General features: G+C 37.8%; 1 protein-coding gene and 1 long non-coding RNA gene across 2 annotated transcripts in view; one reads left to right on the forward strand and one right to left on the reverse strand.

The window, feature by feature from the left end:
* Positions 1-7267: 7267 nt before the first annotated feature.
* On the reverse strand, positions 7268-16546 carry LOC132002817 (uncharacterized). The gene is made up of 3 exons (XR_009400024.1): positions 16469-16546; positions 11348-11485; positions 7268-7762 (listed from the first exon to the last, which is right to left on the reverse strand). It is a non-coding gene; the product is annotated as an uncharacterized LOC132002817 (long non-coding RNA).
* A 27-nt stretch (positions 16547-16573) lies between these two features.
* The window catches only part of EXOSC9 (exosome component 9), a 12143-nt gene continuing 4162 nt past the window's right edge, over positions 16574-24554 (forward strand). The window contains exons 1-8 of the mRNA XM_059377949.1: positions 16574-16729; positions 17060-17154; positions 17854-17973; positions 18102-18204; positions 19109-19246; positions 20811-20893; positions 22437-22569; positions 23588-23676. Of these exons, the coding sequence (XP_059233932.1) occupies positions 16664-16729; positions 17060-17154; positions 17854-17973; positions 18102-18204; positions 19109-19246; positions 20811-20893; positions 22437-22569; positions 23588-23676 (827 nt within the window). The 5' untranslated portion in view covers positions 16574-16663. The remainder of the gene's footprint in view (positions 16730-17059; positions 17155-17853; positions 17974-18101; positions 18205-19108; positions 19247-20810; positions 20894-22436; positions 22570-23587; positions 23677-24554) is intronic.

The raw sequence follows: 24554 nt of genomic DNA on the forward strand, positions 1-24554 counted from the left end.
TGTGACCACTGCCTCCCTCCCCCACACAGAGTAGCCCCTAGCATGTTGCATCTCTGAGGGCAGGTTCTCCAACACTTATTTCCCACCCCCTCGTTGGAAATGGGCTTGCGTAGTTCCCTTTGCCTCTTGGTTCTATCCACCCACCCCCAGCTACTCTCTCTTGGCAGCTGGAAAGGACCTGGCACTCCCGATGTAACTACTGACAACTTTCTGCTTTGCCAAATTGGGTTCTGACACTACGCTCTGCTGCCAAGGGCCCTGCCTCGCTCCAGCTGTTCCCTTATTTTTTCCCCAGTAGTGTGACACCCACAGTGAGGGGTAGGGAAGAATGCATCCCCCAGCACCCCGGTTTCTCTCCTGGGCTCCACAGAAAGCTCTTAAGAACCCAACACAACCATGTGCTTCTGAGCACAGGGTTTTTACAGAGCTTGGGCTAATCAAAAAGGATGGTTAGCTTTGTGCTTTGGGACAGAATAAAGCTTATTAGCTGGTGTCACAAGTGTTGAGCCAAAATAGACATCATAGCCTGCAGGGAGCAGCCACAGGGTGACAAGGCTGCTTTCTAAGACTTTAGGTGACATAAGCCAGAAGGTTGAGGCTGTCCCTGGCACAAATTGCTAGACAGACCTCATATCTCTCCCTGCTTTTTGTCTATGGCACATAGAGCATCTCCACAAAAGTCAGGGGGGAAAAAAAACCCCACTACTCTAAATACATGCACTGGTTTAAGTTCCATATAACTCCTGCTAGTGCTTATTACTATAGATTAATTTTTACACAAAGTTAATCAACTGGCTTATAGTTCCTTCAGGATGAAGCTGCAAGTGTTGCCATTTAAAAGCATGCCATCAGCATATATCCTGATCACCTTCTCTGTGAAAAGCAGAGCTTCAAAATGCCTGCTCAAAATCTGATTACCAAAATATTGACTAATCTTTTACAGAAAAATAGAAATGCACTGAGCAGCTTGTGAGAGACAATTTGGTTGGCTAAATATGTTGCAAGTTTTTTGGGATTCTGTAAAGATTCCCAATTCTGAACAAATTTCTTCATGCATCTTAAAGTAATGGCCTGGATCTATGAAACTTGGTACTTGGCCTCACCTCAACTGACTTTAGTATCCTTCATATTATTGTAGATGATGAAAACACCATCTGTCCTTCCTGAGAAGGTTTTGAAACTATTTTGAATAAAGGAGGATAGTTTCATTGAAATTTTACATTATTTATAAAATGTTGGCAAAGGCTTTGAAAAATAATTTTATTTAACAGTTTCTCATAAAAAGGATGCATGGTTATTTTTAAGAAATGGTATTTTCTAACTTAAAGATTTTTAAAACTTGTTTTAGAGAACCTGAAGCCTCAAACCTAAAGTCTGTCATCATCATGTTTGTGGTATTTTTATGCGAAATATGATTAGTAATGTATTTTATTAGACACAGTGAGCACTCACAGCTCCCCTACCAGAGAGGAAAGCATCAAATTAATAAATGCCTTACCTTCTCCAAGTTGCCTTATCTGTTTAGGCACCAAAATCCTCATCTACTTAGGGTTGTTGGGAAAAGGGTATGTTTGGAAATTGCTTTGAACGGTGCCTGGAATGCAGTAGGAATGCAAATGTGACTGGGAAGATTACTCTTGCTCTGTAGTACAATATAGGCTTGTGGTACCAGGTAAATATGCTTCCATTTTCATCCTAGTCTTGCTTTTCTCTCATTTATTCAATATTTACTAAGTATCTGCCACGTTTTAGGCCCAGGTGCAGTGGATAAAAAAGTGAAACACATTCTCCTCATGGAGCTTCAGGAGCGACACAGACAGAAAAACAGACCACTTTAAATTCATGCCATAAATGTTCTAGAAAGCACAGAGTGGGGACTCCAGCCAGTCTGGGGTTTCAGGAAATACTTCTTTTTAAAAAACATTTTATTTATTTATTTATTTACTTACTTACTTATTTATTTATCAGAGAGAAGGGGAGAGAGAGAAAGAGGGAGAAGCAACCTCCTCACTGAGCAAGAAGCCCTATGCGGGACTTGATCCCAGCACCTTGGGATCATGACCTGAGCCGAAGGCAGATGCTTACCCTACTGAGCCACCTAGGGGTCCCTCAGGAAAGACTTCTTGCTGAAACATGAAGAATGGTTAGGAGTTGGCCAGATAGAAAAGGTGGAAAAAAGTATTTCAGGCAGAGAGAATCCCAATACAAATGCTTGGAGGTGAGCGAGAACTTGTTGCCTTTGAGTAATTGAAAATAATGCAATAAAGTTGGAAGATTAGATTTTTAAAAAAGTGTTTACAGATAGAACTAGGAAAATAGAGACTAAATTAGAGAAGGTATTGTAACCATGTGGGAGAGTTTGGAATTTACCTTAAAGTAATGTGAAGTCACAGAAGGGCTGTAAGTTAAACAACATAATGGTTTTGTGTTTTAGAAGCATCACACATAATGTGGAAAGTGAAGTGGAAGAAGGCAAGATTAAAGACTGGCAGGTTAAGTCGGTAGCCAAAACAGTAATTTAGAGAAAAGACAATAGTGACTTGAATCGTGCTCATGACGATGGGTCTGGAAAAAACAAATAGATGAGGTGTTTCTCAAGTAGCCTCAGTTGGACTTGGTGAGTTAGGAGATGGGGTGGGTGTGCTAAGGAAGGAGTCAAGAATGACACCCTGAGGTACTGGCTACAGAGGTGCTGCCATTCAATAGAGAGAATATAAGGAAAAACAAGTTTGGGAAGAGAGGTAATGAGTTCAGTTGTGGACACAGTGAATTTGAAATGTCCACAGAACATCTAGAGAAATCCAGAAGAAATCCAGAAGAGGTCTGGATTTAGGTCTGAAATCCCACAGTATCTTTGGGAGTAATCAGCACATAGCTGGTAATTGAAACCAGGAAAGTGGGAAACCAGAAAGAGTATAAAAAGAGAGAAATTTTCTGCAGAATTCAATGATACACTGACACTTGAGAGATGAACTGAAGAAGAGGAATCCCCAAAAGGGACTAAAAAGGACTAGTCATAAAAGGTAGAAGAATCAGGAGAGTTAGAATTCATGGAAGTCAAGAGGGGGGAAAAAAGTATTTCAAGAAGGTCACTAAAGTCATAGGAAAAAAAGCATCTCAAGAAGAAAAAATGATATCAAATGATGCAGAAAAATCAAGCAAGACACTCAATTTTCATTGGTTTTAACAATAAGAAGTAGAAGTCACTCTAAATGCACACACACACACACACACACACACACACAGAATGCGTGCATATACACCCACTCACGTGGCTTTTCAATTCTCAACTAACAGATTACTGTTCCTCTGAGATCCACCAGTCTGCTCTGTCCTGTTTTCCCTCTCTTACCACCCCCATCCTTTGTAGTTGTACTACAACTCATCCTCAGCTCTCAGCAGACCAAACTAGAGGAGGAAAGAGAACAGCGGTTGGGGTGCAACCTGGGGTTCCATGACCAAGGCCAAACCCATGTCAGTGGTGCCCTGATTCCAACTGTTGTACCAAAACTTCCCCATGGAAGCAACTTAATACTACCATTTTAAGTGTAGATTGTAGAAATCAAATACAATTTGACTAACTTAAATTTTGAAGTTTAATTCTCATCTCCTAACAATGCCATTGACTTTTAGAAAATTTAAGAAGGGAGACCCATGCACTAGCCATTTCAGTATTTCAGAAATTTTACTAGTAGCTTTTGCTTTTAGACAATATCATCTACAGAGAAAATAAAGGTATGTGTAACTTAATTTCTTTGCTATATTTAAGTAACCAGAAACTTTTTATTAAGAAAGAAATGCAGTTGAAAAGTTTTGCTGCAAAGAAAATGACTGACCTATTTTCAAGGTCCAACTGTAACTCAGAAATTCAAATGTATAAAATACCTAATTGGTCAAGAGGTTCTATGTACAAAAATTTTACATTTTTATTTTTTCTTTACTCCTTTAAAACATATGGTTTAGTTAAGAGAAATAGGATTTATTTAGATAGCAGAAGAATGTCAGATTATATGACTCATATCCTACCTAAATTTTCCTGTTGGAAAATTTCCTCTAACAGATGAGTAATCTAATTTTATGCTGGATCAGCCCCACAATCTGATACAGTTACGGGTTTGAAATAGAAGTGATTTGCTAGTTGTATGATTCAAATGCTTTTCTAGTATAATGCAGTCATCTCATTATTTTAACAAAAAATTGAAACTATGCAGAAAATTTCTAATGGTCTTCATCACTAATGAAGTATGCCAGTAATGTAAACCAGATTTTCATCTTGAAGAGAACTAGAAGTTCCCCAAGTTCCAAAAATGCAAAGAAGGCAAATATGTAAATGATGGGCTTGACACTGATTGCAAGCAAAATTCTAAAATAGATTCTCAAACAGATGGTCTGTGGGCATTTAGAAACATAAGAGGTGACCATCAGGAGCCAGCATGGGCTCAGTACAAACAAATTTTGCCAGGTAATCCAATAGGGTTATTAGACTATACTGGATTTGCAAAGTTGATGTAATAAATACAAGATTACCTAAAAATGTGAAAAATAATTGAATTATTCAGCCATAATAAAGTATGCAGATAGTCTATTTACTGTGACTTTGCACAATTAATCATTCAACAAATATTTATAGAGCACTTACTGTCTTGCACCGTGAGTGCTTACACATAACCTCTTATGGAGGCAGGAGAGTTTAAGGGTTTTAAGCACACAGACTTGGAGCCACACAGAATCCATTCAAATCCTGACTCTGTCACTGAAATGGCTGTGTCACCTTGAAAAACTCAATTGATCTCTGCCTCAATTTGCTCATTTGTAAAATGGGGGTGATAGTAACTACTTATAGAGGGATTGTGAAGATTAAATGAGCTCATGTATGTAAACATCTTAGAAAAGTGCCTCGCACATAATAAATGCTGTAAGAGCGGCAGCTGTAACAACTCTGGTTTAGAGAGGTAAGACGATGTGTCCAACACACCACTGTTTCACCAAGCCAGGATCTAAACCCAAGGCTGCCCGATGCCCTGAAACACTATAAAAATTACATTTTAGAAAATGTGTGACTTTCTTAGATGATTTCTAAGAATCCTTAACACATACTTAATGAATTATTAACAATGTATACCAAATGTGTCTGGGAAGCTGGTTCTGGATTCCTGTGCTAAAACTCTCCTAGAGGCCAGAAAAGCTATTAGGAAATTGGGCTTGCATATTTGAAGGCTAGATCCCTCACCTTATAAAAGGCAGAGCGTTATACCTCCAGAGAGCGATACATGTTGACCTTATTTAATGACAAATAAATATTGTAATAGAGGAAACTTATTAAGAACAGTAGCTTATGCGGGGCCCCTGGGTGGCTCAGTTGTTAAGCATTTGCCCTCAGCTCAGGTCATGATCCCAAGGTCCTGGGATCAAGCCCCACATCGAGCCCCGCATCGGGCTTCCTGCTCAGTGGGAAGCCGGCTTCTGCCTCTCCCACTCTGCTGTTTGTGTTCCCCTCTCTCACTGAGTCTCTTTCTGTCATATAAATAAAATCTTTTTTAAAAAGTAGCTAATGTTTATTATTGCTAAGTACGGGCTGAGGCCTGTTCTAAGTACTTTTCGCATGTTATTTAACCCTCATCCTCAAGACCACTTTATGAGTGTGTGATTATTAGCCTCATTTGTTTTTTTTGTTTTTTAAACAGAGGTTTATAACTTGCCCAAGGTCACCCAGCTAATAAGTTACAGAGTTGGAATTTAAGCCTGGAGGTCAGCGCTGGAGCCTAGGCTTTTAAAATCTCCTTTCATAAAACTATGTTCAGCTGTGTATGGTACATGCCCCAGAACCTCAAAGAAAGCCCTCTTACAGCCCCTCTTACAGCCTATTTGGTTATTTGGAATACCAAAGTCCACTTAATAGTTCATTCCTCACATTTCCAGATTTCCTTGAATGCCTACTCATTAGAGAGGCTCCTTCCTGATTACGTTATCTGCCACTCTCTCACACCCCAAACTGGTTTTACTGTTCTTTTATCACTTGTCTATTATCAGGCATTATTCATTTGCTTTTTTGTTGATGATTTTACTGTCCACTTGTCTCTATAACACAAGCTCCAAGGGACTTTGTCTATTTTTCTCACTACATGATTTCAGCACTTGGAATAGAGCCTGGCACAGCATGCTCACAAAAAATATGTATATAAATGACTGAATTCTTTCAGGTTCTTATTTGCTATACAATCTGATTTTTATTAGCAGTATCAGAAATTAAAATTAAAGAAAAATGCCACCATCAGACATAATTCACATTTCAGCTTTCCTTTCCAGTCCCTGTTTATAAACAGATACTGGTATTTCTTTTTATAGATACATACTCATCACAGAGATTCCAACATGCATTTACCTTTTCAGATAACATTATTGGATCAGAAAAAAAAATTCATTACTGAATGGATTATTTCTTGTCATTGACTTTCAACAAACTACATGGTCAGGCTCAGTTTTTTGTTTTAAGTAAGAGCAAAGTCAGACAAGACTTTTCTATCTGAACATTAGAAATCATTTTCCCATACATTTTATATTTCCAGAGATAAAAATTACAGTTGTAATATAGCAATACTTAACTAACTTAACTAAATTAAGCAAGATTTTTCAGATACAAACCATGCTTTCCTTTCAGTTAACTTCTTAAAGATCATCAAAAAAGGCACACTTCAGTGATAAAGAATTAGCATTTATGTGCCACAAATTCCTTCACAAAATATTTTAGCAACACTTTGATAAACTCAGAAGATGTAAAAACTGTTAAATATAGATTTTCTTTGCACTATCAACAAGTTGAGAATAGGTCAGTGGAAATATGAAATCCAGAAGTAATGTTCACCTAAGAGTTTGTGCTAGAAATTGCATTAGCTGTCTATTGCTACTTAGCAGCTTAAACAATAAATGTTTGTTTATCCTAGTTTCTGAGTCAGGAATCCAGGCACATCTCAGTTGGGTCTGCTGAAGGCTGCTATGGAGATGGAAGCCAGAGCTGGGGTCTTATCTGAAAGCTCAACGTGGGAAGGATCTTTTTCCAAGCTCACTTACGTGATCATTGCAAGTATTTAACTCCATTTGGGCTGTGGATTGTGGGCCTCAATATCTATATGGCTGTTGGTTGGAGGATATCCTTACTTCCTTGCCATGTGGGGCCCCCACCCTCCAAGACAAAAACATGCATCATCACAGCCAACAGAGGAGTAAAACCGCTAGGGAGATGAAAGTTACATTCTCTTGTAATCTAATCACAAAATTATCACCCTCTCAATGTTGAGGAAGTCTACTGATTTGAGGCAAGTCACTTAAAGGGAGTGAACTACGCAGGCCCTGAATACCAGGAGGTGGGGATCACTGGGGGCCATCTTTGAGGCTGCCTATCATTGAAGTACTATTTCAAAAATAATACTTCATTGCTTATTTTTTTTAAGATTTATTTACTTGAGAGAGAGGGGAAGAGAAAGAGAATACCAGAGGGGAGAGGGCCAGGGGAAGAGGGAAAAACAGACTACCTGCTGCACAGGAGACGATGACCTGAGCTGAAGTAGGACAAGTAGGACATTTAACAGAGTGAGCCACCCAAGCAGCCCTACTTTATTGCTTGTTAAAGAGACTTGCCAACATGAAACCACCTTCTCGCTTTGGCTTTCGGCTATTACCTCTTGATGTCACCATCATCTGGTTTTCTCCCACTTCTGCTGACACTGGTGCTTCTGAAACAATCTAAGCCTTCCTTCCTGGGCCACTTTAGGAAGAGGTAAACAAAGTTAGAACAAGAGTAAAGTAGAAATTTTTCCTCTTAAGTCATTAATTTGAATAAGGATTTGATCAATGATATAGGGATAGCATCCATGGGGTTTAGGGCTAAAGGTTGTACAAGTGACATATTCTCTGAGAGCCTCTCCATCAAGAAACAACACCACTTTTGCACACAGAAGTTCTCCTATTGCTTATTAATAAAAGCTAAATTACAATCTTACTTTTGTCTGTATGCAAGCTTTGGGATTATAGTTGGCTCTCATCATGTCTCTTTGCATTAATGAGCCCTACTTCATGGTTGTACATCTAATTGCAGGTCGAGTCTAAGCACAAGAAATTGAGTTTGGGTAATTTAATAGTAGCTTTCTTCTCTAAGTACAGTTAACCTTTGAACAATGTAGGGGTTAGGGGCAATGACCCTCCCCCCCCCAGTGTTAAAAATCTGAGAGTAACTTTTGACTTCCCCCCAAAACTTAACTACTAATAGCTTCATTTTTTTTTAACTTTACCCATTTATTTGAGAGAGAGAGGTCAAGAGAGAGAACATGAGTGGGGTTGAGGTGGGAGAGAGGGAGAAGCAGGCTCCCTGCCCAGCAGGAAGCCCAATGCAGGGCTCCATCTCAGGACCCCTAGATCATGACCAGAGCGGAAGGTAGATGCCCAACTGACTGAGCTACCCAGGCACCCCCTTAACTACTAACAGCTTACTGATAACCAGAAACCTTACTGATAACATAATCATATTAACATACGTTAATATCAGCAAATAAATATATTAAATAAATAAATAAAATATTAAACGTATTTTATATGTTATGTGCGTGATATACTGTATTCTTACAACAAAATAAGCTAGAGATAAGAAAACATTAGGAAAGCACATTTATTGTACTGTATCATAGTTATCAGGAAAAAAATTCCATAAAAGTGGACCCATACAGTTCAAACCCATGTTATTCAAGGGTCAGCTGTAGCTGTCAATATAATTGAAAGAGGAAAGTTAAGATCCTCACAGGGAAAGAAAATAATTTGTCTTAGTGTTAGGATGAAGATCATACACTTGGCACAGAAATGGATTCCCATTTATAAGCGGCAGCACGGGTAGTGTTTATAAATAGTCTCTTGAGACAGACTGCCTGCAAATGAGTCCTGGTTTTATGATTTACTAGCTGTGTCACCCTAGGCAAATCACTTAATCTCTCTGTGTCTTGGGTTTCTCCATCTGTGAAACAGAGATAATAATTTAACCTACCTCACAGGATAGTTATTAGGATTAATATTTATAAGTGCTTAAATCAAGACCTGGTACATAGTGTTATATGCATCTTTGTTAAATAGAAGAATTTTTTAAAGTTTTGACTTCATGTGACTTCCAGTTTCTGGTCTAGCACACAGTTATCTTGGAAATGGTCATTCCTGTCCACATGAAAAGAAAAAAGCTGAAGAAACTAATGACAACTTTTCTTAGTTCTGTCACAGAAGTGAGGTCACAGAACAAACCACTGCCACAAAACCTGGAGAGACAGACAGGCAGTAAGGAGAACCACAACTTACCAGAAGAGACACTCACATACAGAAACCTCTTCAGCAACCTCCGTGGTTAAACACCTAAGCTGTAATGAACTAATTGCTGGAGTTCAATGCAGATAAATTTGAGAGCTAAAAACTCCAGTTGGGGGTCACTCTAGGATGACTCCCACTCTTTCGTGTGTTTTACCTCCAGAAGCCCTACTAGGCTCTCATAGTGAAAATTGGGGGGTGGGGGGAGTCTTCTCATGCTTCTGGCAAGGGGAGGGGAACAGTAGTCATTTTGACATAGGGCCAGAACATTCTGTTATTCTTAATAAGGCCTGCCATCAAGAGAAACTATGTCACCAGAGCCCAAGAGATGGGGTTTTACCAGAGCCCAACAGACCTGGGGGAAAAGAAGGACCCATCTTCATTCCCCACCAGTTTTCCTTTCTTACCTAAAGATGTGGGGTGAGAAACTGAGAACCATTTGTAAAATGTCAGCCTGGGGGCCCAGGCTCACTAAAAGGCTGAGACCAAATCATAGGACTACAGAATGCTTCCTCTTCCCCATACCACCGAACATTAAGGGGCTATGTATTCCAGTTCCTTTAATCCAGTACATGAAGTATGGTTTTCAACAATAAGTTACACGGCATACTAACAGGCAAAAATATAGTTTGAAGAGACAAAGCAAACATCAGAACCTGTCTCAGATATGGCAAGAATGTTGGAATGATTAGGCCAGGAATTTAAAATAACTATAATTACTATGCTAAGGGCTCAAATGGAAAAAGTAGACAACACTTGAAAGAACACACGAGATAATCTAGATGACCTTGGGTTTGGAGATGATGACTCTTTAGATACAATGCCAAAGACATAATCCAAAAAAGAAACATTGACAAGTTAGACTTCATTGGAATTAAAACTTCTGCTATGTGGGGGCATCTGGGTGACTCAGTGGATTAAGTCTCTGCCTTCAGCTTAGGTCATGATCTCACGGTCCTGGGATTGAGCCCTGCATCAGGCTCTCTGCTTGGCGGGGAGCCTCCTTCTCCCCCTCCCCCTGCCTGCCTCTCAGCCTACTTATGATTTCTGTCAAATAAATAAAATAAAATCTTAAAAAAAAAACCCAAAACTTCTGTTACATTAAAGACATTGTCAATAGAAGAGAAAACAGTGCAAAACACATATTTATCATCCAATGTGGAAATTCGTAAGGCCTGGCTAGGTAAGATTTAATAAATATATGCCTCCCTGGGTGATATTAATTGAAAAGAAAAGAAGGAGTGTCTGGAAAACTGGGCCTCTTTTGAGGTTTCTGGGCTGAAAACAGCTGGATCTTTGTCATGGCTCAATGCACTCATGCAGGTAGTAAACGCTTACAAAAAACATTTATCTTTGGTGGTCATGTACTTCCTGACTGCACAGGTGACATGAGTATAGCTTGTTCTAATCACACGCTACTACTTATGTTACTGTCTTGATTATTAAAGCTTCACACTTCTTGTTTTATTTCCTTGATGTATTGATCACGGTCATAATAAAAGTGGAGGCAGAGCTGGCTTGGGACCTTTCACCACTAGAACATCTGGTCCCTATGCCTTCTCCTTTCTCCTAATAAGGTGTGTGGAGTAGGCTTTTCATTTGCCATCTCAGGATTTGCTGGCCAAACCCAACAACCCAAAATTTACAAAGAATTATTTAAAAAAATTTTTTTAGAAAGAACTCTTAAAACTCAAGAATAAGAAAATATACAACTCGATTTAAAAAGGGAAATGATCTGGACACCTCTTCAAAGATTTGTAAATGACAAATAAGCATATATATTTCCTCAACATACGTTAATATCATATGCCATTAAGGAATCACAAATTAAAATAACAAGATACCACCATACACTGATTAGAATGGTCAAAATATCAAACACTGACAACAGCAAATGGTACAGATATAGAGCAACAAGATCTTTCATTCATTGTTGGTTGGAATGCAAAATGGTACAGCCACTCTGGAATACAGTCTGACAGGTTTCTTAAAATCCCGAACATATTCTTACCATATGATCCAGCAATTGTGTGCTTTGGTATTTATCCAAATGAGTTGAAAAACGGATGTCCACACAAAAATCTTCATGTGAATGTTTACAGCAGTTTTCTTCATAATTATCAAAACTTGGAAGCAACCAAGATGTCCACTAAGTGAATGGATAGAGAAATTATGGTACATCCATACAATGGAATATTACTCAGTGATAAAATGAGTTATCAAGCCACAAAAAGACATGGAAGAACCTTAAATGCATATTGCTAAGGCAAAGAAGCCAATCTGAAAAGGCAACATGCTTTTTAATTCCAACTATATGACCTTCTGGAAAAGACAAAACTGCAGAGGCAGTGAAAGGATTAGTGGTTACCACTGGCTGGGGAGAGGGAGGGATGAACAGGTGGAGCACAGGTGATTTTTAGGGCAGTGAAACTATTTTGTATAACTAATAGCAAATATATGTCATTCTACATTTGACCAAACCCACAGAATGTGCACCACTGAGAGTAAACCCTACACTATGGACCTTGGGTGATAATGATGTGTCCATGTTGGTTCCTCAATCGTAATAAATGTAACATACTGATTGGGGATGTTGATGGTGGGGAAAGCTGCATGTATGTGGTGGGGTTGGGAAGAAGGGTATATAGGAACTTTGTATTTTCCACTCAATTTTGCTGTGCTCTTAAACATGTGTCTATTAACTTTTAAAAATCTATGCTGCTAAAAAATTAAAAAAAATAATAAAAATCTATGTGTTGAGATATAGCTCAGGTTTAGATGGTAATTGAAAGTTCTCCTTCTGTAAAATCAGTGAAGAGCAAGTTGGAAATCATTGTATGGAAGCGCAACCTTGCTGGTACCAATCACACTGTCTAGCACATATTAGGAGCTATGTAATTCCTTTTCTACCTCCACTTCCCTCCAGAAATCAGTAAGCCCTCAGCAGTGTACCCTGTGAAGGGGAATGGATGACATCAGCAAGCACATTTTTGCATAAAACAGACTGGAAATCTCAGAGGTATAGACAAGACCAGGTATATCTCTTTCTCCAATAAATTTAGATCAGAGCTTCTCTAACTTTAGTGTGTACAAAAATCATCTGGAGGAGTTTTTTAGACACAGATGGTAGGGCCCCTTTTGCAGAGTTTCTGATTCAGGAAGTCTAGGGTGGAACCCGAGAATGTACCTAATTTTCTTTGTGTCCAGGACTACCCACATGTTACAACTATCTGAAAGCAGTGTAAATCAAAACAGCCCCTGCTTTTCTTCACCCCTCATTTTGTTGCAAGCTGAAAATAATAATTTTTATTCCTCTAAACATACAGAAAAAGCTTAATAATATGAAATCATATATAGATATTTGATCATAGCAAATGATAAAAAAGAAAAGGAAGCCCTTTTAACTATTCCATAGAAACCAGAGATGAACTTGATAATCTAGGGTTTTTAAACTTATGGAAGAAAAATATGGAAGGGAAATACACACTACATGTGACTTATTAGTGTTCAATCATTTTTTTTTTTAGTCTGTTTGGGCTGCTATAACCAAAATACCACAGACTGGGTGGCTTAAAACAACAGAAATTTGTTTCTCATCACTCTGGAGGCTGGAAGACTGAAATCAGGGTCCTGGCATGATTGGGTGAGGGCTCTGAGAACCCGATTTCTTATGGTATCTTCATGTGGTGGAAGGGTCAATCTGTGAAATCTCTTTTATAAGAGTACTAATTCCACTTGTGAGGGTTCCATCCTCCCTTCCAAAGACCCCTTCCTCCTAACATGATCACTTTTGGGGGTTAGAACTTCAACATATGAATTTGCAGAGGAATACTAACATTCAGACCACAGCAGTTGTCAATGCATAAAATCTTTCCACATATTAACTATGTAGTTTCCAGTTTGAGTCTTGAAAAACAACAAAACAAATGTCTTTGTTAAAATATAGTTGAAAGCCAAAATCTCTTTAAACAAATAGTTAAATGTGTCAGAACAAGAAAAGGAAAATACATTCTTATTTTACTTTTACTGATGATAAAAGCTATTCATATGCCTTATGGAGGATTTGGGAAATTCAAAAAGAAGAAAGTTCAAAAAGGAAAAAAAAATCCCAGAATCCCACCACCCAGAGATAACCATGCTAACATTTTGCATTATTTTCTTCCAGAATAATTTCTAGAAAACAAATTTCTATAGAGACAAATTGTACGGCAGACATTATATATGGTAAATAAAATTGTAAGATTCCATTTGTTCATTTATTCATCCACTTGTTAATTTAATTCACTAGAAGTGCTGTAACAGACCATTCATCCATTCACTCACAAAGTATACTACCAGATTCAGCAGGTGCTCTAAGGTTAGTAAGACATGGATCTTTACAATCTAGTAGAAGTGTATTTAGTCAGGATTCTTCTGGATACACTTACCCAGAGAGCAGTTCAAATGTACTGGTTCACCAACTAGGAAGTCCAAGAACTGGTACAAACTATTTCTATATAAGGGCTCCCCTTCTCTCCCTTATTTCTCAGTTTACTGGCCTCTGTCTGACTTCATTTTCAAACACATTCTCTCCATGTGGTGGCAAGATGGCCCCTAACAGTTCCAGACTTGCCTTGTCCTTAGAGTTCATACTCTTAGAGAAGGAAAGACCTACTCTCTCCCAGAGCTCACATGTCAAGACTGATGAAGTGACTCTGTTTAGCCCTGCCTGGGTGAACAGGCAATGAGGAGAGAAAGAGGGATTTCCATTATCAGTAGGACTTGGTCATACCCTGCCTGCTATTACCATTAACACCAGAATAATATGGGATCAGGAAAGGGCATTCTCCAAAAAAATAGAAGAATGCTGGTCAGACAAAGCAACAGATGCCCAATAAAGATGGGGGGAAAAGGTGTGTATTCAAATATTTTGTTGAAAACCAGGTTATATGTAAACAGATAATCCAGGTTAATATGCTGATTCAAATTGATTCTTTTTAAAAAGAGTAGAATGTACAATCTGAACCTCTTTTCAAACTTCAAAAACTTTTTCCTCCTGAAAACATGAAGCCAAGGTCCCTTGGGTGTTTCAAAAGGTCCTTACTAAATATGAGATTTAAATATGAGATTGTGAAGTAAATATATTTTGTGATGGTATGTAGATGTGGGTGGAGATAGGTTATACATCTTTAACTCCAATTAAAGGCAGATACTGCAATGTTAAAATTATAATAAAATAATAGTGAAAGTAGAAAAGAATGGTGGAAATTCGAGCAAAGTGGAGAAAAGCAAGGGCAAAGTAATCAAGCAGCAATCTCAGAACAGCAATCTGACACAGCAAATCTGGGTGATTTCAAGAGAAGCCTTTGGCAACCCCCCAAAAGGAAAGGAAACTAATTGAATAGTTATCCTGTCCAAAACAGTGTTAGATTCTCTCAACTTAACACAAAGTAATTATTTCCAAACTAAAATAGAGAAGCTGAAGTTCACATAGATTCCTTAATTCACCCAAAGTCCATGAGAACTGAAGTTTATCCGAAGCCAAACAACACTCTTTTTCCACTACCAAGGAGCCAACCAGGAAAGGACAGACGGCATCAATAAAGGCCAACATTTCATTTCCGACAAAAAGAGAAATTAGTAAATGCCTATTAAAAGAACGCAAGGATTTAAATGATGAAGTCAGCCAAGAGTTTTGTTGTGAAGTCGTATTATAAAAGAACTTGCATTGTTGAAAGAACATGAAGGGCCTATACTCTGTAATCCCCTTGCCTATTTTGAAAATTAATCAACTGTCTGAGCATGTGGACATAGTTTCTATTCACTTTCCTCCTTCTTCACAATTTCTGTCTCCAGACCACGTAAAGCTCATCCTATCTCATTCTTGACTCCTCTTGCTCCTTCTGCCTGAAACACTTCCTTTTCTCCAGATGATATCATGGCTGCTCCTTCTCATCACTGAGAATTTATTTAACTCAAATGTCACCTCTACAGAACAACCTCTTTCTACAACTATCTCTATTAAAATAGCAGCCCCATTCTCAGATAGCATTCAGTACATGAACTTGGGGTTTTTTTGGCTATGTTTGTTTAAGCTTCTACTGTCTCTTCCAAAGAGAAAATAGGTTCCTCAAGGAACAGGATTTTGTCCACCCCTTTTCTCCAGCACTTAAATTATTCTTGCAACACAAAAAGCTGTCACACACACACACACACACACACACACAGTAATTAACTGAGTACAGGGACTGCAGTACCTGAGTACCAGGGATACATTGTATCACTGGTAGGAAAAAGAAAAAAAAAGTGTAAGAAAAGATAAAAGTAGTGGAATGGAGCCTGAAAAGGAATTACAGTGCCTATCCCCTCAGAAACAAATGTTAACAAAACAATATGCAAACACATAGTACTTACTCATTCCAGACACTGTTAAGCATTTTACATGTATCAACTCGTTTTCACCCCTCAGAATAGGTTTACCACTCCTACTTTGCAGATGAGTAAAGTGAAGCACATAAGCTAACTAGGCCAGGGTCACAGAACTAGTCTAAGGCAGAGTCAGAATTAGAACCGGGATAGTTTGGAGTTCCTGCTTTTATCTACTTCTTTAGAGCTCCTCTAAAAAAAGCGGAGTGGTTGGCCGCGCGAGCATCCAGTTCTTCTATGCCCATAAAAATAAGTTTATCGGCTTAAAATAACTGGGGAGACTGAAAAAATAAACAACAAATTTTGTTTCAGCTGGTGGTGATTATAACACCGTTAGTTAAGAAGTGCTAATATTTATTCTCAATTCTTGTCAGCTTCTCAAGTCTACGAGATTTCACCTTCAGCCCGCAATAATACCCCACCTCACTGTCTTAAGTTTCTTCTCCTCCCTCCTCTCCAGTTCGCCCGTTCATTCCAGTGTTTCTCCATTGAAAATGCTCCAAACTCTGCCTCTGCAGCTTTCTGGCTAAATCTCAACTTCCTCATCTGTATAAAATAACAGTAATATCTGTCTAGCCTACCCCGCTAGAAGTGAATAAAGGGTGAAATGCGAAAGCCCTATACTGATTTTAATTTCTATAACTGGTAACTGTTTTGGAGTCCTTTTCTACACTTCATGATAAAAGAAACAGACTCTCACGCTCAGAAACCCGCCTCCTTAACTTACTGGCTTCTCCTAGTCGGTCCCTCTAGTGCCAACATTGCTTTGAGCTTGCGCACTAGCGACCGGCCCCAGCCTTGGTCGCGGAGCTTTGATGACGTAAATTTCCTGCGCGTCAGAGCGAGCGGGGAGCGCGTGAAGGGGATCAAGTTCACTTTTCCTAGCGGATTCCGGTGCTAGGGTGTGTTGTGGTCCTACAGCATGAAGGAGACACCACTCTCAAACTGCGAGCGCCGTTTCCTACTCCGCGCCATCGAAGAGAAAAAGGTAAATGGTCCCGGGAACTTCGCGCTGCGTGGGCGCCCTGGTCGCACCGCCGCTCGCAGCCTTCCGGTTTGAACGCGCACAACCCTCGCAGGCCCAGGAAGCCCCTAGAAGGAACCACCGGCGTGTTCACCCCGTCCCTTAAGCATCCCCCCCCCCACCCCAAGTTGGGTTCAAAAAGCTGGAGTCACACCAGCGATTACGAGTGCTCGGGAACCTAGTTTCCACTTTCCTATGGGGAGTGGTTAAGAATCCACCTATCTCCAAGTGTTTAGCCCTGGCATCGAGTAAATAATTGTTGAAGGAATAAAAGAATGAATGTTGTGCTTACAGCGGCTGGATGGCAGACAAACCTATGATTATAGGAACATCAAGATCTCATTTGGGACCGATTATGGGTGCTGTATTGTGGAACTTGGGAAAACAAGGTAACAAAGGATTCAAATTTGATAAAAACTCAATAGGGAGAAGTTTAAAAGAAACTTAATGACTCAGTTGCTCACAAAGCATCTAAGAAGTCTGGACAGACTTAATTGTTTCTTTGCCAAAATAAGTATATTTTCTTTAACGAGAGATTTTTAAAAATTTTTTAACCATGAATATATCTTTCATCCCGAGTATTGCATAGTTTTCTGATGTCTTTAGGTCGTATATACAGCCAGTAGTAATTGTCCTGAATTTATTTTCTGCACCTCCCATTAAGTAGGCCTACTTTTCTCATTTGCCTGACATAAGAATTAGGTTTTTTATTTATTTGAAAGCTGTGAGAATTGTTCAGATAATGGTGGCCAGCTATGCCATATGAAAACTCTTTAAAAATTGCAAGTTTTCATGCTCTTGTGTCAATAAATATTTGTTTTAGAAAAAAGTAAAGATCATTGATTTTTAAAAATCTGTGAAATACTGTTGTAAGAAAAGAGATTTTTTTCTTGTCACTTTTTGTGTATGCCAGTATGTGTTTTATTTCTGTATATATTCTCTACTTTGTATGTAATTTCAGCCTCTAATGATACATCATACTGAATATGTTGTTAGAGTAAGATCAAAACTTAATTGGTATGTTTTAAATTTATATTTAATTGGAAAGGATATATATTTAGTTAACAGATTTGTGCTTTATTTTGCAGAGTTCTTGGACAGGTTTCCTGTGAACTTGTTTCTCCAAAGCTCAATAGGGCAACAGAAGGTATTCTTTTTTTTAACCTTGAACTATCTCAGATGGCTGCCCCAGCTTTTGAACCTGGCAGGTACTTAAATCATTTTTTTTTTCTTTTTTTAAGCTGCTTTTAGCTAGAGGAGAACATAACAGCAGTGAGCTATTGTTTTAATGCCTGGTGTTATATTTCATGACATTAGCCCATTCCTATTTTCATAGGCAGTCAGATCTCTTGGTGAAGTTGAATCGACTCTTGGAAAGATGTCTAAGAAATTCGAAGTGTATAGACACTGAATCTCTCTGTGTTGTTGCTGGTGAAAAGGTGGGGATATGCCCAAAATTCTTAATCATAATCTTAGGTTGAGTATTGCTGATTAATGGATTCTTATATCTGTACTTGTACTCTCAGAGCTTCCGTTAATTCAGTTTTAGGCTGATTCACTTCACTGCAAATGTTCCTGAGTGCTACCCTAGAACTTTGTCATCTCTCTCTCTGAAAGGACAATAAACATTGGTGAAAGTATCAACTTGGATGTGTGTTAAAATGTCTGATTCAAAGAACTTGTTTTTTCATATATTCTGTTTTATTCTGTTCTTTGAGTTGATAGAAGCAGGTAATATGTTCTTTTTAGGAATGAGGAACTGAAGAACAGATTAAATCCTTCTTTTGTGTAGGTTTATTGACTTATAAGGGCTACACAGGAAGTTAGTGATAGACTGACATTGGAAATGTTACTCTCAATAAATTGTGCTGCATGATAATGTTTTAGAACTTTACTCTTGTTTAGGGTATTTTGACTATCTTTTTGACTCCAGAGAAGTCACTTTCTACATTATATCATTGAATATGATACTTCCTATTTGGATTACTTATAGGATTATTGTAAGTATTGTCAAGTAAAACCTAAGAGTTTGTGGTTTTTAAGTTGGGATACAAAATAAAAATATACTTAGGCTTGGGAAAATCTTATAATTGTGCAATGGTTCTACATATTTAGAGTGTATATTTAATTGTTGTCAGGTGACTCACAGAAAGGTAAACTATTGGTACTTCAGATGTTGCCCTAGCTTAACATTTCTCTTAATACACATTTATTGATAAAGTAGAAGGAGTAACTGTATATTTTAACTGCAAGAGAAAAATTTGCACGCAGTGTTACTTTCCTTATGAATAGCCACTGGTTGTGATCAGTTAGGATTTATTTTTGTTTTAAACTTACATTCAGGTTTGGCAGATACGTGTGGACCTACATTTATTAAATCATGATGGGAATATTATTGATGCTGCCAGCATTGCTGCAATTGTAGCCTTGTGTCACTTCCGAAGACCCGATGTCTCTGTCCAAGGAGATGAAGTAACGCTGGTGAGCTCCCATGATTCGAAACAGGCTTCTCCCTATGAATGAATGAATATCCCTGATGTTCAGGCAACTTTTATTAGTGAATTCTTTTTGTAGATGGTAATTAAGTGTGTTCTGAGATTTGTTGATAAGGCAAAAATGATAAATGGTCAAAATTGTCTCTGAAAACTCTTAAATCTCTTTTATTAAATTGTCTGTCAATAAAAGCATACCCTATCTTGGTTTCCTAGGATAAAACCAGATAACTTAGGATTGAGCATTAGATGAAGTGGTTGGCTTATGTTTAGGAACCACATGTTAGAAATACATGGTTCTCAGCACATTGAAATACGTGTGCTTACTCTGGCTAAAGTCCTTCAGAAACAGCCAGAAGGCTTATTAAAACATATTGCTAGGCTCCACACTGAGAGTAGGGTAGCGATAGAACCTACAAATTTGTACTTCTAACAGAGTTCTCAGATGATACTGATGCTGCCAGAGGAAAGGCCACATTTTGAAAACTATTGACATGTACTGTTTACATTGCCTTTCTCTTGTGCTAAATATGTCAACTTCAATTTATATGAATTCATGCTTGAATAATGAAAGTACACTGTATAGCTTGAGTTTTAAAGTTGTGAAGGAAACATCAGATGCCCACATTTCTGGGCAGTCTTTCTTGTGCTGCTTTTAGGCATTAGACTAGAGTAGACTCTGAAGACCTAGAGGTAGAGACAAAGGTTTATTAATAATAGACATGCTCCTTTAGAAAAGGGAATTGGTGTAAGGAAGTAAAAGAGAGAGAGATCAAATTTTTAAAATATTGTAGAGTTACTCCTGGTGGCAATGTAGAGTAGTAGTATGGTCACATTGGAAAAGTTTGGCAGTTTCTTAAAAAGCACAGCAATTCCATGCCTACGAATCTACTCAGGAGACATAATAGTACATTTTCAGTCAAAGACTTCCATGTGAATGTTCCATGGCAGCGTTACTCATAATAGCCCCAATCCAAATGTTCATCAGCTGGTAAAACATATATCGAAAAACGTATATCCATACAGTGGTATATATATACAGTGGAATGGATATACATCCATACAGTGGAATGATGTGGAGTGGCATACTGTTCTGCAGTAAAAAGGACCAAACTAGTGATACATATTGCAAGATGGATGAAATGTGCTAACTTCAAAGGAAGCAGATGTGAAATACAAATGCTTAGGGCTGGGAGTGGGAATGAGAAGTGACTGCAAATAGGCTCAAGGAGATTTGGGCGGGGGTGTATTGGAAAGGTCAAAAAACTGTATTGTGATAGTTACATAACTATAAATTACTACAAAATGAGTAGATACATACTTAGATGAATGAATTTTATGGTATTTATATCCCAGTAAAGCTTTTTGACATATGCATAAAATTTTAAGGAACCCTGAGTGGCAAAGTCAAACAGGTAATTGTGAAAGAATTAATTTAGGTATTCAACTAATGATTAAAGGAAATATGTTTTTTACTTTAATATTTGATATTCACGATATTTTTTATGTTTATAATTCAGTGACTAATTTTTGAAGCTTTTATTTTCAAACAGTATACACCTGAAGAGCGAGATCCTGTACCGTTAAGCATCCACCACATGCCGATTTGTGTCAGTTTTGCCTTCTTCCAGCAAGGGTAAGTCTCATTCTTGTCATGGGCTAAAATTGTACATGCAGCTAGGAACTTTTTTGTTCTGTTCAAATGTGTTGTGGACAGATGAATAAACACCTCCTCTAATATTAAAGCACCTTAGGTTTTTTTTTTTTCTTTCTTTGTAAGAGCATTCGTTGGCAAAGAGCTTTCTCAATAGAAGTGACAAATTCTTCTGTAATGAAGAGATTTCACAACACTTTTCATAGGATACTTATAAATTTCCTGTAGTGTGGGTGCTAGAGGTGTACAGGTGTTAATCGAATTGTGTTAGGTTCTAATTCAGGAAAGTAGAGTGAGAATTACTGTGGATTAATGGAAGATAGGACTTTGGAGCATATTAGAGGAGCAAGTCATAAGGCGGAATGGTTCACAAATGGGATAAGTCTAGTTTTCTTAAGCTCTCTAGTAGTTTCTTCACAATTCACTAATTCTTCCTACAAAAGAAAAACCAAGGGCGCCTGGGTGGCTCAGTCTGTTAAGCGACTGCCTTTGGTTTGGGTCATGATCCCAGGGTCCTGGGATCGAGCCCCACGTTGGACTCCCTGCTCGGTGGAGAGTCTGCTTCTCCCTCTGCCTACTGCTCTGCCTACTTGTACACTCTAACTGTCAAATAAATAAATAAATTAAAAAAAAAAAAAAAGAAAAGAAAAACCAAGTCAAAGGTCCATGTAGCAGTACCTTTACTTAAATCTCTTCTGAAACAAAGGGAGATATAAATAAGATATTTTAACAATTTTATGAATAAAAACTAGGGAAGCTTTCAACTTCTAGTCATTATAGTGTAGAATTTCATTAGTGGGAAATAGACCAGCACTGTCCAGTAGGAATACAGCATGAGCAATATATGTAATTTAAAATTTTCTAGTAGCCACATTAAAAGTAAAAAGAAACAGGGAAAATTGATTTTGATATATATTTTCTCTTATATGTAAAATATTGTCTTAGTATATAGTATAAAAATTATTTTCTCTTATATGTAAAATATTGTCTTAGTATAAAGTGTAAAAATTATTCATCAGATATTGTATATTCTTTTATTTCTACTAAATCTTTGACATCTGTATTTTGCACATGTATATATCAGCCACATGTGTCTAGAGGCCAACATTGGAAAATGTAGAAATAGTATTCTTTTAATGATCCATTAGCAGAACCTAGGAAAACTTCAGAATCTAGGACACACTAGGGGACTTTCCAAATTAACAAAATAATGTAGTTTTTATTGATGAGCAATAAGTCATTTAATGAAAGTGATAGCACTAGGTTTAGATTGTGTACTATTTAAAGAAAACTAATGTGAACTTGTGATTTTACTGTAATAGCTAGTGATAGCCCCCTCAGCATTTATTTTGTCCATAAAAACTATAATTCTCATCTCTTTTCCCATTAAAGTGTTCACATCCATAGGCTTAGACCTTTACTCTGTTGACTTTTATTAATGCTATCTTTTAAAAATATTCACTATCTTAAAATTGACAAGTGTTTAGCCTTGAATTTAATCAGGTCCAATTAATATTCATTTCAGTACATATTTATTGGTGGATCCCAATGAACGGGAAGAACGTGTAATGGATGGCCTGCTGGTGATTGCCATGAACAAGCATCGAGAGATTTGTACTATCCAGTCCAGTGGTGGGATAATGCTGCTGAAAGATCAAGTTAGTGCTTTGATTAATGTTCTTTTAAGAATAGGTCTCTTCTTTTTAGAAGTTTTTTCTTGTTTTTGTTTTGTTTTGCTTTTTCTTTTTATTAACTAAAAAACCATCAAGGATAGTCATTAAGGATATTTTTAGTGATTCTAGGATATGTTAGCATCTGATTTCAATATTATTACATTGTGTTGACTGGTGACTACAATATATCCTTTCCAGTGAGAAAAGAGATTCATCTTCTTATTAAAAAAAAAAAAAGTGTCAAAAGGGTAGAAATTAGGTACTCTCAGAAGTTGGGTTTTCAATAAGCAGTAGTTCACAAATCTAGCTACATATCGGATTCACCTGAAGGCTTCTAGAATATAGATTGAAATATAGCATATAGCACAGATGGGGAACAGAGACTGCTTTAGTTGAAATTTCAGTTCTGCCTTATACTAACTGACCTTTTGCAAATGATTTCATCTTTGTGCCTTGGCTTCTTTATCTGTAAAACGGAATTAAAACAGGAATAAAGTTGTTAGAACTGTAAGGATAAATACATGGGTATATTGCAGTGTATAGTATATATTAAATGTGCCATGTTAGTTTCTATGACCAGTATTATGGCCATTACCAGATCCCTATTTCCAGAGATTCTGATCCATTAGGTCCCTGAGGCCTGGAATCTCTGCTTTATAATTTCCCAAGGGATACTGCAGCCATGTTTTGAACTGTTTTGGGTCACTCATACAGACCGGTAGTTAGTGCATCCCTGAGTATATAATGTATATCTGTGGCCTTTTCAGTGGTATCTTTTACACTGTCAGAGAAGTTTTTGAGTCTCTTTTCTTAATGTGATATTTCTTGAGGTATTTTAAAACAAGTCTCACATTTTGCATTAATTTGTGTTTACATTGTATTTTCATATTTGAAAAGGTCAAGCTTATATTTTAAAGGTAGAAAAACTATTCTCACATTTATAGTTTTGTTGAAGAAAGCTGTGTGGTTGTCTTTAAATAACAGAATGTACTTTTACAAATAGGTTTTGAGATGTAGTAAAATAGCTGGTGTGAAAGTACTGGAAATTACAGAGCTAATACAGAAGGCTTTGGAGAATGACCGGAAAGTAAGGTAAGTTTAATTCTTTTTAGCCCTAAATGGTCTTTTTATTTTTAACACATTTTTCTGTTAAGGACTTTCTTGCATAAGAGTAACCATATAATTTTCACACTCCCATTTTTCCTTACCTGTTAATCTAAGTTGAATATACGGAAGTGTTCTATTGTATTCCAATTTAAATATAATCTGTATTGAGAAGCCACATAATATTTTTCTTTAAAAAAAAAAATCATTTTGGGACACCTGGGTGGCTTAGTTGATTAAGCACCTCCCATCAGCTAAGGTCATGGTCCCAGGATCCTGGGATCAAGCCCTGCATTGGGCTCCCTGTTTAGTGGGGAGTCTGCTTCTGCCTCTGCCCCTCCCCTTGGCTCATGCTTTCTCTCTGGCTCTCTCCCTATTTCAGATAATTGAATAAAATCTTTTTTTTTTTTTTTTTTAAGATTTATTTATTTATTTGTCAGAGAGACAGAGAGAGTACAGGCAGGCAGAGTGGCAGGCAGAGGCAGATGGAGAAGCAGGCTCCCTGCGGAGCAAGGAACCATTATGTGGGACTCGATCCCAGGACGCTGGGATCATGACCCAAGCCAAAGGCAGCCGCTTAACTGACTGAGCCACCCAGGCATCCCTAAATGAATAAAATCTTAAAAAAAAAAAAACCCCAAAACAAAAAGAAAATCGAGGAGCTCATTTAACAGAAGCAGCACAAATGGGGGTTGGTTCTCTGCTTCTTCCATAACGCACCACTCCAGTGTCTTGTGTGATGTGGGAGGTAATATCTACCTGGTAGGACAGGTTTGAGGATAAGAAAATAATATACTTAAAGCGCTTAGCACTTGCCTGGCACATGTTTCAATAAATTACAGTAACTTATTTCTCTTGATAAGCAT

The sequence above is a fragment of the Mustela nigripes genome, chromosome 1, assembly GCF_022355385.1.
Source record: "Mustela nigripes isolate SB6536 chromosome 1, MUSNIG.SB6536, whole genome shotgun sequence".
In the NCBI taxonomy this organism is placed as follows: Eukaryota; Metazoa; Chordata; class Mammalia; order Carnivora; family Mustelidae; genus Mustela; species Mustela nigripes.